This window comes from Ceratotherium simum, chromosome Y, assembly GCF_057802395.1.
Source record: "Ceratotherium simum simum isolate JZ-2026a chromosome Y, ASM5780239v1, whole genome shotgun sequence".
Classification (NCBI taxonomy): domain Eukaryota; kingdom Metazoa; phylum Chordata; class Mammalia; order Perissodactyla; family Rhinocerotidae; genus Ceratotherium; species Ceratotherium simum.
The window spans coordinates 10,498,744-10,513,286 of NC_141941.1; the positions used below are offsets into that span (position 1 = coordinate 10,498,744).

The 14,543-nt window shown below is 38.2% G+C and overlaps 1 protein-coding gene across 1 annotated transcript in view; it reads right to left on the reverse strand.

The window, feature by feature from the left end:
• The window catches only part of LOC147911647 (protein WWC3-like), a 152,616-nt gene that overhangs the window by 88,849 nt on the left and 49,224 nt on the right, over positions 1-14,543 (reverse strand). The window contains exons 4-5 of the mRNA XM_087427891.1: positions 10,228-10,304; positions 9,097-9,176 (exon numbers count right to left, since the gene is read on the reverse strand). Coding sequence (XP_087284017.1) covers positions 9,097-9,176; positions 10,228-10,304 — 157 coding nt within the window. The remainder of the gene's footprint in view (positions 1-9,096; positions 9,177-10,227; positions 10,305-14,543) is intronic.

Here is a 14,543-nt window from a genome sequence, read left to right on the forward strand (position 1 = left end):
TAAGGTTATAAGACTTCAGACCACGAGGGCAGAGTAGGAGACCTTAGCCACCATCCCCCAACAAGGGTCAACAACTAGACGGTTATCTATGAAAAAAACAGCTCTGAAAGAGCTCAGAACTCCACTTACTAAACCTCACCAACACAGTGGAACAAAAATGCTGAGAATAACCGCACAAAAAGGGAAGGAAGAACAGCCTCGTTTAACCTGCATCATTCCATTCCCCAGCCAGCACTGCTCAGTGCCAAGAGGGACTGCCAACTAGAAAAAGTTCCTCTCACTGGGAAAGGGAGAGTGGGGTGAGAGGCCAGCCTCCCCAGTCTTTTCAGGCACCACAGGAAGGATCTGGTTTAGTTTCAGCCCATGGAGAGACTGACACAGCTGAGACATATACAGATTGCTAGGAACAAAGAAGAGCAGGAGCTGCCATTAGCAGCAAGAGCGACCGTGGTTCCCAGCAATCTGCTTTGCAGAGGACCCCGCAGCTTCTGTCACTGAAGAAACAGTCTGCCTAGCTGCCACAGATCCCCTGCAGATTTCACCAGCTTTCACTCAACAGATATTTGCTTTCACTAATGTTAGCTGATCCCTCCCAGAAGAGCCTGGGATCTGCACCAGCAGCCAGCCCAGGCTTCTGCATCTGCATAAGACACTATGCTCGACCCCCATGTGTGATGCCCACTTGGGGCTAGCCACTCCAGTTATGCATGTGCACGCCACCAGCCTGAATCCTGTCACCGGCATCCACAGCAGTGCACTGGGGAGAGTCTGTGCAACCACAGGGGAGCACACTGACAGCTGATACAATGCAGCTGCTTGTGGGCCTGAATTCAGCCCTCTCTCCTGTCACTGGCCTACGTCACTGTGCTCAGCTACAGCTAGCCTCTCCAGCTGTGCACCTGCATGCCTGTCACAGGTCTTCCCTGCCATGCAGCCTTGGAAAGAACCAGCAGCCACAGTAGTGCACACTGACAGCCAGGGCCTCCACAGCTGCCACTGAGCCCAAAATTGGCCCTTGCCCTTATAGGCTTCCCTGGCCCCCACCCCTACACACGTGTCTGCAATGGCCCCTGAATTACACAACCACCTGCAGCTGGCCCCAAAGCTGAGTGTGTGCAAACCACCAGCTCTAGTCACCACTGCTGCCTGCCCTAATCCCTAACTACTGTACTAGAGCATCTGCTGAGGACCCCCACGGCCACTGAGCCACTAGAGGACACCGACAGTGCTCACCAGGGACCACACAGTTCTTGATGCTGTGAACCTGAACGGCCTGAGTTAATGAATCACCACACCCTCGCTGGATCTAGTCCAGGCACATGCCACCGCAACTGGTGCCCTGCACCACTAAATCAAGGGTCACACCATTCTCCAGCATGCTGTGAAGCACACACCACATTCACAGGTGAAGGTCTTTCCTTACTGAAGTTAGCCCACAAAGTTTGGAAGAGGTGACCTGTTCTTCAAATGCAAAGACACCTACACAAGACTACAAGAATCAGGAAGAATCAAGGAAACATGATTCCACCAAAATAATACAGTAAACCTCCAGTAACTGGCCCCAAAGAAATAAAGATTCACTTTTTTTTGCCCCCAAGTATATGACAAGTTATTTAAAAAATAAAAGTAAAAGAAATGAAGATCCAGGAACTGCTCAATAAAGAATTCAAAACAGTTGTTCTAAAGATGCTCCAAGAACTATAAGACAGTCAAACAATTTAACGGTATCAGGTAAACAGTACAAGAACAAAATGAGAACTTAGTTCAACACAGAGATAGGGAAGAAAAAAAAAAAACAGAAATTCTGGAGCTGAAGAATACAAAGACTAAAGAATTCAACAGAGAGCTTCACCATCAGATTTGACCTAGCAGAAGAAAAGATCAATGACCTCCAAGACAATCTTTCGAAATTATCCAATAAGAGGAGCAAAAAGAATGAAAAGGAATGAAGAAAGCCTACAGGACCAGTGGGACACCAATAAGAGAAATAATGTACACCTCCTTGAAGTCTCAGAAGGAGAAGAGAGAAAAGAAAGGGTGTGAAAAGCTCATTTGAAGGAATAACAACTGAGAACTTCCCAAACCTAGGGACAGATTTGGACATCAAAGTTCTTAAAGCTAATAGGTCACTCCAAAATTTGAATCCAAAACAATCTTTTCCTAGACACATTATAATAAAACTGTCTAAAATCAAAGACAGAGAATTTTAAAGGACCAACAGAAAAAAAAATTCTCTCATACAAGGAAAAACCTATAAGGCTATAAGATGACTTCTCAACAGACACCTTGCAGACAAGGAGAGAATAGGATGATATATCTAAAATACTGAAAGAATAACACTGGTAAGCAAGAATACTTTACCCAGAAAAGCTGTCCTTCAGAATTAAAGATGAAATAAAGACATTTCCTAATAAACAAAAGCTGAGAAAGTTCATAACCACTAACCTGTCTTACAAGAAATACTGAAAGGAGTTCTTTGAATTGAAACAAAAGGATAAAGATTAGTAACAAGAAAACATATCAAAATAAACAACATGCTGGTAAAGGTATGTATACATATATTCAGTCGCAGAAACTCTAACTGTAAATGGAGGTGTGTTAATCACATAATTCTACTACAAAGGTTGAAGCACAAAAGAATTGAAAATATCAATAGCTACAAGAATTTTTTAATAGATAGCCAACATAAAAATGTGTGAAGTGTGACATGAAACACATCAAAACAGTAGAAAGGGAATAAAGGGTTGAGTTTTATATGTGATCAAAGTTGTGATCAGCTTAAGAAAGACTGTTATATCCATAAGATGTTTCAAGTAACCCTCAGAGAAACCACAAAACAAAAATCTACAGTAGATACAATGTAAGAAGAAGGAAATCAGAGTATACAATGAAAATCATCAGTTCACAAAGAAAGACAGCAAGAGAGAGAAAAGAAGGAAGGGAACTTATAAAACAATCAGAAAAGAATTAACAAGATGTCAGTAGTAAGCCCTTATATATTAGTTACTTTAAATGTAAATGGAATAAATGCTCCAATCAACAGGTACAGAGTAACTAAGCAGAAAAAAGATACAACTATATGTTGCCTACAAGAGACTGTCTTAGATTCAAAGACACACTGAGGCTCAAAGTGAAGGAACGAAAAAGATATTCCATGCTTGTGGAAACCAAAAGAGAGCAGAATTAGCTATACTTATATCAGACAAAATGGACTTTAAGTCAAAACAGTAACAAGAATCAAAGAAGGTCATAATATAATTATAAAAGGGTCAATTCATCAAGAAGACATAACAATACATACACATTCAACATCAGAGCACCTAACTATATTAAGCAAATACTAACAGATCTAAAGAGGGTAATATACAACAATCCAACAACAGTAGAGAACTTTAATATCCCTACTTTAACAATAGATAGACCATACAAACAAAAAATCAACATGGAAATATTTCACTTGAACTGTACTTTACACAAAGTGGACCTACCAGACATATACAGAACATTCCATCCAACAACAGTAAAATACACACTCTTCTCAACTGCACATGGAACATTCTCCAGGGCAGATCATAGGTTAGGTCATAAAACTATTCTAAGAAATGTTAAAAGACTGAAATTACATCCAGTATCTTTTCCAACCACAAGTATAAAACTAGAAATTGATGAAAGAAGGAAAACTGGAAAATTCACTAATATGTGGAAATTAAACAACACACAGATGAGAACAAAAAGGAAATCAAAAAATATCTTGAAACAAATGAAAATGTAAACAACATACCAAAACTGATGGGATGCAGCAAAAACAGTTCTATGAGGGAAGTTTATAGCAATATATGTCTATTTTGAGAAAAAGAAAAAAATCTCAAATAAGAAACCTAACTTTACACCTCAAGGAAATAGAAAAAGAAGAAAAAACTAAGCCCAAACTTAGCAGAAAGCAGGAAATAACAAAGAGCAGAGCAGAAGTAAGTAAAACAGAGACCAGGGAAACAACAGTCAAGATCAACAAAACTAAGAGCTGGTTTCTGAAAAGATAAACAAAATTGACAAATTGTTAGGTAGGCTTATCAGGAGAAAAAGAGGGAAGATTCAAATAAATAAAATTAAAAAAGAGATTACAAGTGATAACACAGAAATACAAATGATCATAAGGGGCTACTAACAATTATATGCTAACAAATTGGACAACATACGAGAAATGGATAAATTCCTAGAAATATCAACCCACCAATCATACGGAAACAGAAAATCAGGACAGACCAATAATAATAAAGAGACTGAATCAGTAATCCAAACTTCCCAATAAAGAAAAGCTCAGGACCAGATGGCTTCACTGGTAAATTATACCAAACATTTAAAAATGAATTTACACCAATCCTTCTCAAACTCAAAGAAAGCTACTAACCAATATCCCTGATGAACAGAGATTGAAAAATTCTCCACAATACCCCAGCAAGCTGAATTCAACAGCACATTGAAAGAATCATACACATACATTGATCAAGTGGGATTTACACCTGGAAGGTAATGATGGTTCAAAATCACCAATCAATGTGATACATCACATTAATACAATGAAAGACAAAAATTATATAACCAGCTTAATAGATGCAGAAAAAGCATTTGACAAAATTCAACATCCTTTCATGATAAATTCTCTCAACAAATTGGTTATAGAAAGAATATACCTCAACATAACAAAGGTTATATACAACAAGCCCACAGCAAATATCATACTCAATGGTGAAAAGCTGAAAGCTTTCCCTCAGAGATTAGGAACAAGACAAGGATGTCCACTCTTGCCATTTTATTCAACATAGTAAAGGAAGTTCTAGCCATTAGACAGAGGGATTAGGCAGGAAAAAGAAATAAAAGGCATTCAAACTACAAATAAGAAGTAATATTGTCTCTGTTTGCACATGACATGATCCTGTTTATTAAAAACCCTACAGACTCCACCAAAAAACTTAGTCCTAATAAACAAATTCAGCAAACCTGCAGGATACAATATCAACATACAAAAATCAGCTGGGATTCTGTATACCCCAGTGAAATATCTGAAAGAGAAATAAAGAAGATAATCCCATTGACAACAGCATCAAAAACAAGAAAATACTTAAAATAAATTAACCAAGGAAGTGAAAGATCTATACACTGAAACCTAGTGTATAGTGAAACCTAATATCAAAATTACACAATAATGAAAGAAACTGAAGACATACAACAAATGTAAAGATTTCTTGTGTTCATGGATTGGAAGAGACAATACTGTTAAAATGTCCCTACTACCCAAAGCCACTGCTATCAAAATTCCTATTTTTGCAATAGGAATTGGAAATTCCTATCAAAATTCCAACAGCATTTTTCACAGAATTAGAAAAAACAAACCAATTATTTGTAATAAACAACAAAATATCTTGTATAGTGTAAGCAGTACTGGGAAGGAATAAAGTTGGAGGCATCACACTTTCTGATTTTAAACTATATTACAAAGCTATAGTTATCAAAACAGTATGGCACTGCCTAAAAAGAAACACATAGACTAATGGAGCAAAATTGAGAGCCCAGAAATAAACCCATGCACATATTCTCAACTAATATTTGACAAGGGAGCCAAGAACACTCAATGAGAAAAGGGCAGTCTCTTCAATAAATGGTTTTGGGAAAACTGGATATTCACATGCAAAAGAAGGAAACTGGACCCCAAACTTACCCCACTCACAAAAATTAACTTGAAATGGATCAATGATTTAAATATAATACCTGAAACTATAAGTCTCCTGGAAAAAAACAAGGAATAAAAGTTCACTGACATCAGTCTTAGCAGTAATTTTTTTGGATATGACACCAAAAGCACAGAAATAAAAGCAAAACTTAACGTGTGATTATATCAAAATAAAAAGCTTCTGCACAGCAAAAAAAAATCAACGAAGTGAAAAGACAACCTACAGAATGGCAGAAAATATTTGCAAACTGTCTATAATTTAAGTCATTAATATCCAAAATAGAGAAAGAATTAATACAACTAAATAGAAAATAACAAACAATCCAATTAAAAAGTAGAGGAGGGGCCAGCCCGGTGGCCTAGTGGCTAAGTCCGGCATGTTCCACTTCGGCAGCCTGGGTTTGTGGGTTCAGATCCTGGATGCAGATCTACACCACTCATCAGCCATGCTGTGGTAGCAACCCATGTATAAACTAGAGGAAGAGTGACACGGATGTTAGCTCAGGGCTAATTTTCCTCAAACAAAAAAAAGAGGAAGATTGGCAAGAGATGTTAGCTCAGGGCTAATCTTCCTCAGCCAAAAAATAAAAAACTGGGCAGAGGAACTGAACAGATATTTTTCCAAAGAAGACATACAGACAGCTAACATACACATGAAAAAAAGCTCCACATCACTAATAACAGGGAAATGCAAATCAATATCATAATAAGATATCACCTCACCCATGTCAGAAGGGCTATTATCAACAAGAGAAAAGACATGTGTTGGCTAGGGTGTGGAGAAAAGGGAACTCTTGCGCACTATTGGTAAGATCTAACACAACCTATGGAAAACAGTATGAAGGCTCCTCAAGAAATTAAAAATAGAAATACCATGTGTTCCAGCAATCCCACTTCTGGGTATATATCCAAAGAAAATGAAACCACTATCTCAAATGATACACACTCCTATGTTCACTGCAGCATTATTCACACTAGGCAAGTCATGGAAACAACCTAAGGATTCATTGACAGATGAACGGATAAAGAAAATGTGATACATAACACACACACAGAATGAGATATTATTAAGTCATTAAAAAAAGAAGGAAATCCTGCCATTTGCAACAACATAGATGGACTTTGAGGGCAAAGTGAAATAAGGCAGACAGAAAAGACAAATACTGTATGATCTCATTTATATGTGGAATCTAAAAACATGGAACTCTTAGAAACAGACAGTAGAATGTTAGTTGCCAAGGGCTGAGGGGGGAGGAAATGCAGAAATATTGGTCAAAGTGTACAAACTTACAGGTATAAGATGAATAAGTTCCAGAGATTTAATGCACAGCATGGTGAATGTAGTTAGCCATACTATATTTTATAGTCACGTGTTGCTTAACGACAGGGACACAGTCTGAGAAATGTGTCGTTAGGCAATTTCATCACTGTGCAAACATAATAGAGTGTACTTCCACAAATCTAGATAGCATAGCCTACTAGGCTATATCTAGGCTATATGGTACTAATCTTACGGAATCACTGTGATATATGAGGACTGTCGTTTACTAATACCCCAAAATATGGTGCATGACCCTACTTGAAACTTGCTAGGAGAATAGAGCTTTAATATTTTCACCATAACAAGAGCAACAATGAAATGGTAATTATGTAAGATAAAGAATGTGTTAACTAACATTATACACATGTATCAAATCATTACATTGTATACCTTAAACATACACAATGTTATGTGTCAATTGTATCTCAGTAAAGTTGGGGATAAAACATGGAGGTCAATGACAGGAAAACACCTCTCCCTTGAGAAATTAGTAAATTAAGCCATATAAAATTTTTTTTAAAAAAGTTAAAAGACTTCAGCTCACACCAAACATGTTAATAGGTTTACCAAAACCCACTAGGGCAGGAACCTAAAGGAGTTATAGCAGTGTTTGTGAAACAAATTATCTTTGAACCACTCTAGCATCAGGTCCAGAAAGCCAAACCTCTCTAGACAGGACTCAGCTCACCTGCCTTTTGTGTTTCTTCTGGTGCCTACATGTCTTAAAAAAAAAAAAAACAGACAAGTGACTCATCAACCCAATCAATCCTAGAGGATTAAGAAAGTAAACCTCAACCTAGTGTTAAACAAGAGGGCTTAAAATGCAAATGCTGGGTAATTACCCGTTATATAAGGCTGAAATAATATGTTTGTTGAAAGTCACATACACTTTTTACCACATTATAAAGAGCAGTACTTCAGTCACATCTGACACACTGCTTTTGAGTCTATATACTGGATGTAAAGAGTTGTAATGCTGATATCTTCATCAATAATAGTAACTATATATATTCTTACTGTTAACTGAAGGCTGACTATATACCAAGTGCTGATGCTGCCCTTTGGACAAGTGAGCACAATGATCACCATTTACAAACAGATAAGAAAACTAGACACAGAAAATGTGAAACATGTGCCCAACTTCAGGAAGTGAAGACAGGCTCCAAATCAAGAATGACTCAATCCAACATGTATACAATTAATTTTTTCCAGAAAACTAATTCTTTCAGACTAATAATGTTATCATTTGTAAAACAACTTTTGCTCATTACATTTGAAGACTTTAATATAGCTCACAAATCATAAGAAATTCATCCCCAAACTCTTAGTATAAAAATGACAACAGGAGAAAGACCTTTATACCAGACTGTCCAACAGCTCATTCTGTAATAATGGAAATGTTCTATTACCTGAGCTGCCCAGTGCAGTGACCACTAGCCCAGTGGTTCTCAAGTAGGGGCAAATGTGCCCACCCAGGAGATATGTCGGTACTGGGAGACACTTTTGGTTGTCACAAATGGAAAGGTACTACTGGCATCTAGTGGTCAGACGCCAAAGATGCTGCCAAAGGTCCTACAATGCACAGGACAACCTCCAAAAAATATCAGAGGACAGGTGAAAATGTGAATTGTATTGAGGTGAAGAAAACCTGAACTGACCATACGTGGCTACTGAGCACTTGAGATGCAGCTAATGAGAATGGAGAAGTTAATTTTAGAATTTATTAAATTTTAATTATGTTAAACTTTAATTTTAAAATGATTATGCAAGTTGATTTACACATATGTAAATTATGGAACTATACAGAATGGGCATAAATATAAAAATTAGGATCTTGTTTCCCAAGTATTTACATTTAAAGAACTGAGTATCCTCAAGGAAAAGAGAGATTCTGATGCGTAGGACTGGGAAACAGTGAGCATAAATGAAAGCACAGAAGCAGACACCCCCAAGAAGCTTTAGGACACATGTTCAGGCACCAAACAGGTCAGCACAAAAGGAAATCAGCACAGGGAAGATCCCCCTTCTGGAATTGCAGGCCACTCACTCTTGCAGGGTCTCCACCCCCTTTTCTTTGTACTGCAGTTCTTGCTTCATCTGGGTCAGCTCTCGTTTTAATCTGGAAAGCTAAAGACACATTATATGTGTTTGTTCTTTCAAAAAACAGAAGCTGTGAAAAAGTTGTTAGCATTGTTACCTAAGTTTCTCATTAGTTTGCAATTCACTTGATAATCTATTCTCTCCATAAACTCTCCAGGGAGAGGCATATAAAACAGCCATCCTAGAAGAATTGCCTTGCTTAGATACAAAAATTCTGGATCACTAATAGATTCCTACCCACACAGAACTAGCAACTATTTTCTTTTTCAAGGCATTGATTTACACATTACAATTAGCACACTTTGTAACACTGTTTTCATCTTCCCCACTACTTCCTACTCATAGATTCCCCCATATGAAACACTGTTGCTGAAAGCTAAGTCACCAACTATAAGAAACCCCATCATTTGGAATGCTTACTGAATAGATTCTGGGATATGCTCCACGGCTGTGCTAAAACTCAAGAGATGGATCTGGAAGCTCACACCTGTAAACCAACTCCCCAGGCATTTTTCTCAGGTGCAGAATTTGAGAATCACTGCACCAAAAGATACACTCTGTTTGAGACAATGAGACATCAGAACAGGAGGATTCACTTCCAAGATGTCTCCTGCACTTTGCTGAAAATGCAACAAAATTATCCCCCTTCCCAAACAACCAAGACAAGCGGCTCAAGGCATAAAACAAGGTGGCACAGAAAGAATTCTGGCACCACCGGAAGGAGCATCGGAACATTCTGGTCAAATGCCACTACAAAAAAGTTTTCTCTAGAAATACCGCAACCAGGGCAGTATAGGTTACTATATGCTAAAGCTGCCGAGCATTAAGGCTGCCATTCCGCTAACATAAGGAAGCAGCCCTTGAGATTGAGCCCTGACATCACCAATTCTTCCAAAAGAAGGGTGAATCTAGCTGCAATGAACACTCAAACGGATATACGCAAGTCTGCGAGATGAGCTAAGGTGTTAACATGAAACTTTTTTGTTCCTATTAAAAGAATTAAATGAACTATGATAAGTGATATTACATGAAAAACATACATGGTGCCTCTAGCTGTGAAAGTACTCATTTTACTTACCCTATCCCGATGACTTGCTATTTCCGCTTTAATTTGGAGCGGGTTGTACTTAGTATTTGTTGAATATCCAGAAAAGGCTAGACAGAAAGAAAATATTTTGTTTTATAATCGATCCTTTAAAATAAATAAATGCATATAGATAATAACTTCAGATTCACCTAATTAAATAACTAATTTCTAGTTGCAGACATACATGCTAGCATTAGCACTGGCAACTACAGGATTAACATTTCACAGCCTCAAATTTTCTTAATGGTTGATTTTTGCATGAAGCTTTGTTTGCAGATGACATGACCCTTTATTATAAAATCTAAAATAATAGATTAAAAAATAACTCCAGGAACTAAGGTTGCTGGATACAATGTTAACATACAAAAGTCAATTGCTTTCCTATGCCAGCAATAAACAAGCAGAACACAGAATTAAAACACATTACCATTTACATAACAACCCAAAAAATAAAATAGGTAAAAATTTAATAAAACTTGTACAAAATCTACACAAGGAAAATTACCAAACTCTGAAGAATGGAAACAAAGAAGAACTAAATACACGGAGAGAGAGTCCATGTTCATGGACAGGAAGACTCAATATTCTCAAGTTTTCAGTTTTTCCCAACCTGATCCACAGTTTCAAAACAATGCTAATCAACATACCAGCAACTTATTTTGTGGACATCAACAAATTGATTCTAAAGTTTATATTACAGGGCAAAACATCTGAAATAGTTACAATTTTGGAGAAGAAGAACAAAGTTGAAGGACTAACATTACCAGACTTGAAAACTTACTATAAAACTACAGTAATCAAGATACTGTGGTATTGACAAAATAACAGACAAATAGATCAATGGAACACAAGAGAGATTCCAGAAACAGACCCCCATAAATAGAGGCTTAGTAAACATTTGGTACTGCCCAAAATGTCCATGGAATCATTTGGTCCACAATGAAAGGTGCTTGAAATTTGGTCTTATCAAAAATGTCCACGGAGTGAGTGACATCAGCATCATGATGGAGTCAGTTGTTCTCTTTGTCTCTCCCCTCCCTCTAATTTACAACTAAATGGACATTCATTAACCAGCAGAGAATTTCCTGCAGAGCACAACAGGACATCTGAGAGATCCACGTAGCCATACATCTGTGGGTGCATGGATTGGATCCCAGGGAGGCAGTGAAATCAGATGAGTGTACCCCTTCCTCTCCCTGGCGGCAGCGAGCCAGGTCATGGATCCTCACACAGCAGCTGGCATGACTGTAAGAGGAAGTGGGGGCATCCCAGCCTTGGCAAACACTTTCAGAGTGGTGCCCAGCCTGTGGGAGCACCCATCATGCTGCTGTATCTCCACCCATGGGAACACTTGCCACCAAGTGGCAGTGGCTCAGCCCCCACAAAGGTCCACCTGCAGAGTGCAGCACAGATGTGAAGGCACCCTGCCAGCTCAGAAGGAACCTCCCACCCATGGAGCACAGCTGCCCATGGGTGCCACCAGTGGCAGCTCAGCCCCTACAAGGATGCCCACCTGCCAAGCACAGCACAGACAAGAAAGCACCCGACCCACTCAGGAGGCACCCTGCCCATGTGGCACAGCAGCCCAGGGAACCACCACGTGACAGCTCAGCCCCCGTGTAGGTGCTCCTCCCTCCTAGTGCAGCAGCTCAGCTGCTCTCCTGATGAGCTGCAGCAGCCCCACTTGCATAAGAGCAATCCACCCACCAAGCAGAGGCACCATCTCCAATGCACAATGCACCTGCCCAGCAAACACACTGCCCATGTAAACACAACTAGAGAGCAGCTGCTGCCAGCCTGTGCAAACAAAGCATCCCTACCCGCACAACATCCAGCAGACAGGACAAGGTCAGAAACACAGCTCCTGGCCCACTCAATGGTGGCAGGTGGAATCTGAGACAAGATACTACCACAAATGAGGCAGCAAATGAATCAGTTCATCAAACATGATGAAGAGCTATAGTAAACACTTCAGAGCAGAAGGAAAATGACAAGCCTCCAGAAACCAATCCTGAAGTCACAGAAATTTACCATCTAAATCACAGAGAATTTAAATGAGTCATCATGAACTCAATGAACTATGAGAAAACTCAGAAAGACAGTTCAATGAGCTCAGAAGGAAGTCTTCACCAAACAGATTAAAGGTCTAACAAAACCCAAACAGAAGTTCTAGATATGAAGAACACAATTAATGAGATAAAAAATAATCTAGAAACCATAAAAAACAGAACCGATGTTATGAAGAGAGAATTAGTTAATTAGAGAACAGAAATAGGAGGAGAGAGAACTAAGACTCTTAAAAAAGAAGAAATTCTTCAGGAAATGCCCGAATCAATTAGGAAAAGTAATATAAGGACCATAGGTATGCCAGAGGGAGAAGAAGGGAAGGAAGGAGCAGAGAGCTTGTTCAAAAAATGGCCGAGAACTTCCCAAACCTGGAGAAGAAACTGGACTTACAAGTACATTAGAACTCCTAACTACAGCAGTGCTAAAAGACCTTCTCCACTGCATATAACAGTAAAACTGGCAAAAGTCAATGGCAAAGAAAAAATATTAAGGGTGGCAAGGCAGAAGAAAACAAGCTACAAAGGAACCCCTTTCAGGCTTTCTGTGGATTTCATGAGAGAAATCTTACAGGGTTGGAGAGAATGGAATAATATATTCAAAATACTGAAAGACAAAAACTTTAAGCCAAGAATACTCTGTCCAGTGAAACTTTCCTTGAGATATGATGGAGAAATAAAAGCTTTCCCAGAAAAACAAAAGCTGGGGGAGTTCACAGCCATTAGATCTCCCTTACAAAAATGATTATGGAAGCCCCCCTATCTATAACAAAAAGGCAAAGGTCTACAAAGATTTGAGAAATGAGATAAATAGACACATAAAATCAGAAAGTTGCAACTCTCGATCAGAACATGTTAGCAAACACAGAAAAGAAAAAGGGAATGAAAACATCGAAAATAATTATAAAGACTTCAATTTAGTCACAAACTCACAACACAAAAAAGAATAATATGTGACAACAATAACTCAGAAGGAGAAAAGGAAAAGGATTAAAACCTGCTTAGGTTAATGGAAATATGAGGCTATCAGAAAAAATCTGGGAGGTCATTTATACAAACCTCATGGTAACCACTAAAAAAAAATTCACAGCAGACCCACAATTCATAAATAAAGAGAAAACTGAGAAAATCATCACAGAAAATGATCAAACTGAAATGGCAGTCAGAAATACAAGGGAAAAGAACAGAAATATAGAACAACCAGAAAATGAGAGATAAAATGGCAGTATTAAGTCCTTATATATCAATAATCTCTCTAAATGTAAATGGACTGAATTCACCAATCAAACACAGAGTGTGTGGATGGATCAGAAAACAAAATCCAACAATTTGCTGCCTCCAGGAAACACATCTCAGTTCTAAAGACAAACACAGGCTCAGAGTGAAGAGACCGAAGATGATACTCCAAGCTAATAGCAAATCTGGAAGAAAGCAGGTGTTGCCATACTTATATCAGACAAAGTAGACTTCAAGATAAAAAAGATGATGAGAGACAAAGAGGGGCAATATATAATAATAACGGGACCCTCCACCAAGAGGACATAACACTTATGAATATATATGCACCTAACACAGGAACACCAAATATACTTGTAAAGCAACTATTAACAGACCTAGAAAGAGAAACTGACAGCAACACAATGATAATAGAGGACTTCAACAGCCCACTTACATCAATGGATAAATCATCCAGACAGAAAGTCAACAAGGAAACAGAGGCCTTAAATGAAACACTAGACCAGATGGACTTAATAGATATATAGAGAACATTCCATCTGAAAACAGCAGATATAGACTTTTCTCAAGTGTACATAGAACATTCTCAATGATAAACCATATGCTGAAACAAGGCAAGCCTCAATAAATTTAAGAAGATTGAAATCATATCAAGCATCTTTTCTGACCACAATACTATGAAACTAGAAATCAACTAAAAGAAAAAACTGAGATAATCACAAATATGTGGAGACTAAACAACACACCACTGAACAACCACTGGATCAATGAAGAAATCAAAGGAGAAATTAAAAAATATCTGGAGACAAATGAAAATGAAAACACAACATACCAATTCTTATTGGATACAGCAAAAGTGGTACTAAAAGGGAAATTTATAGCAATACAGGCCACCTCAACAAACAAGAAAAATCTCAAATAAATAACGTTAAACTACTTCTAACAGAACTAGAAAAAGAAGAACAAACAGGGCTCAAACTCAGCAGGAAGAGGAGAATAACAAAAATC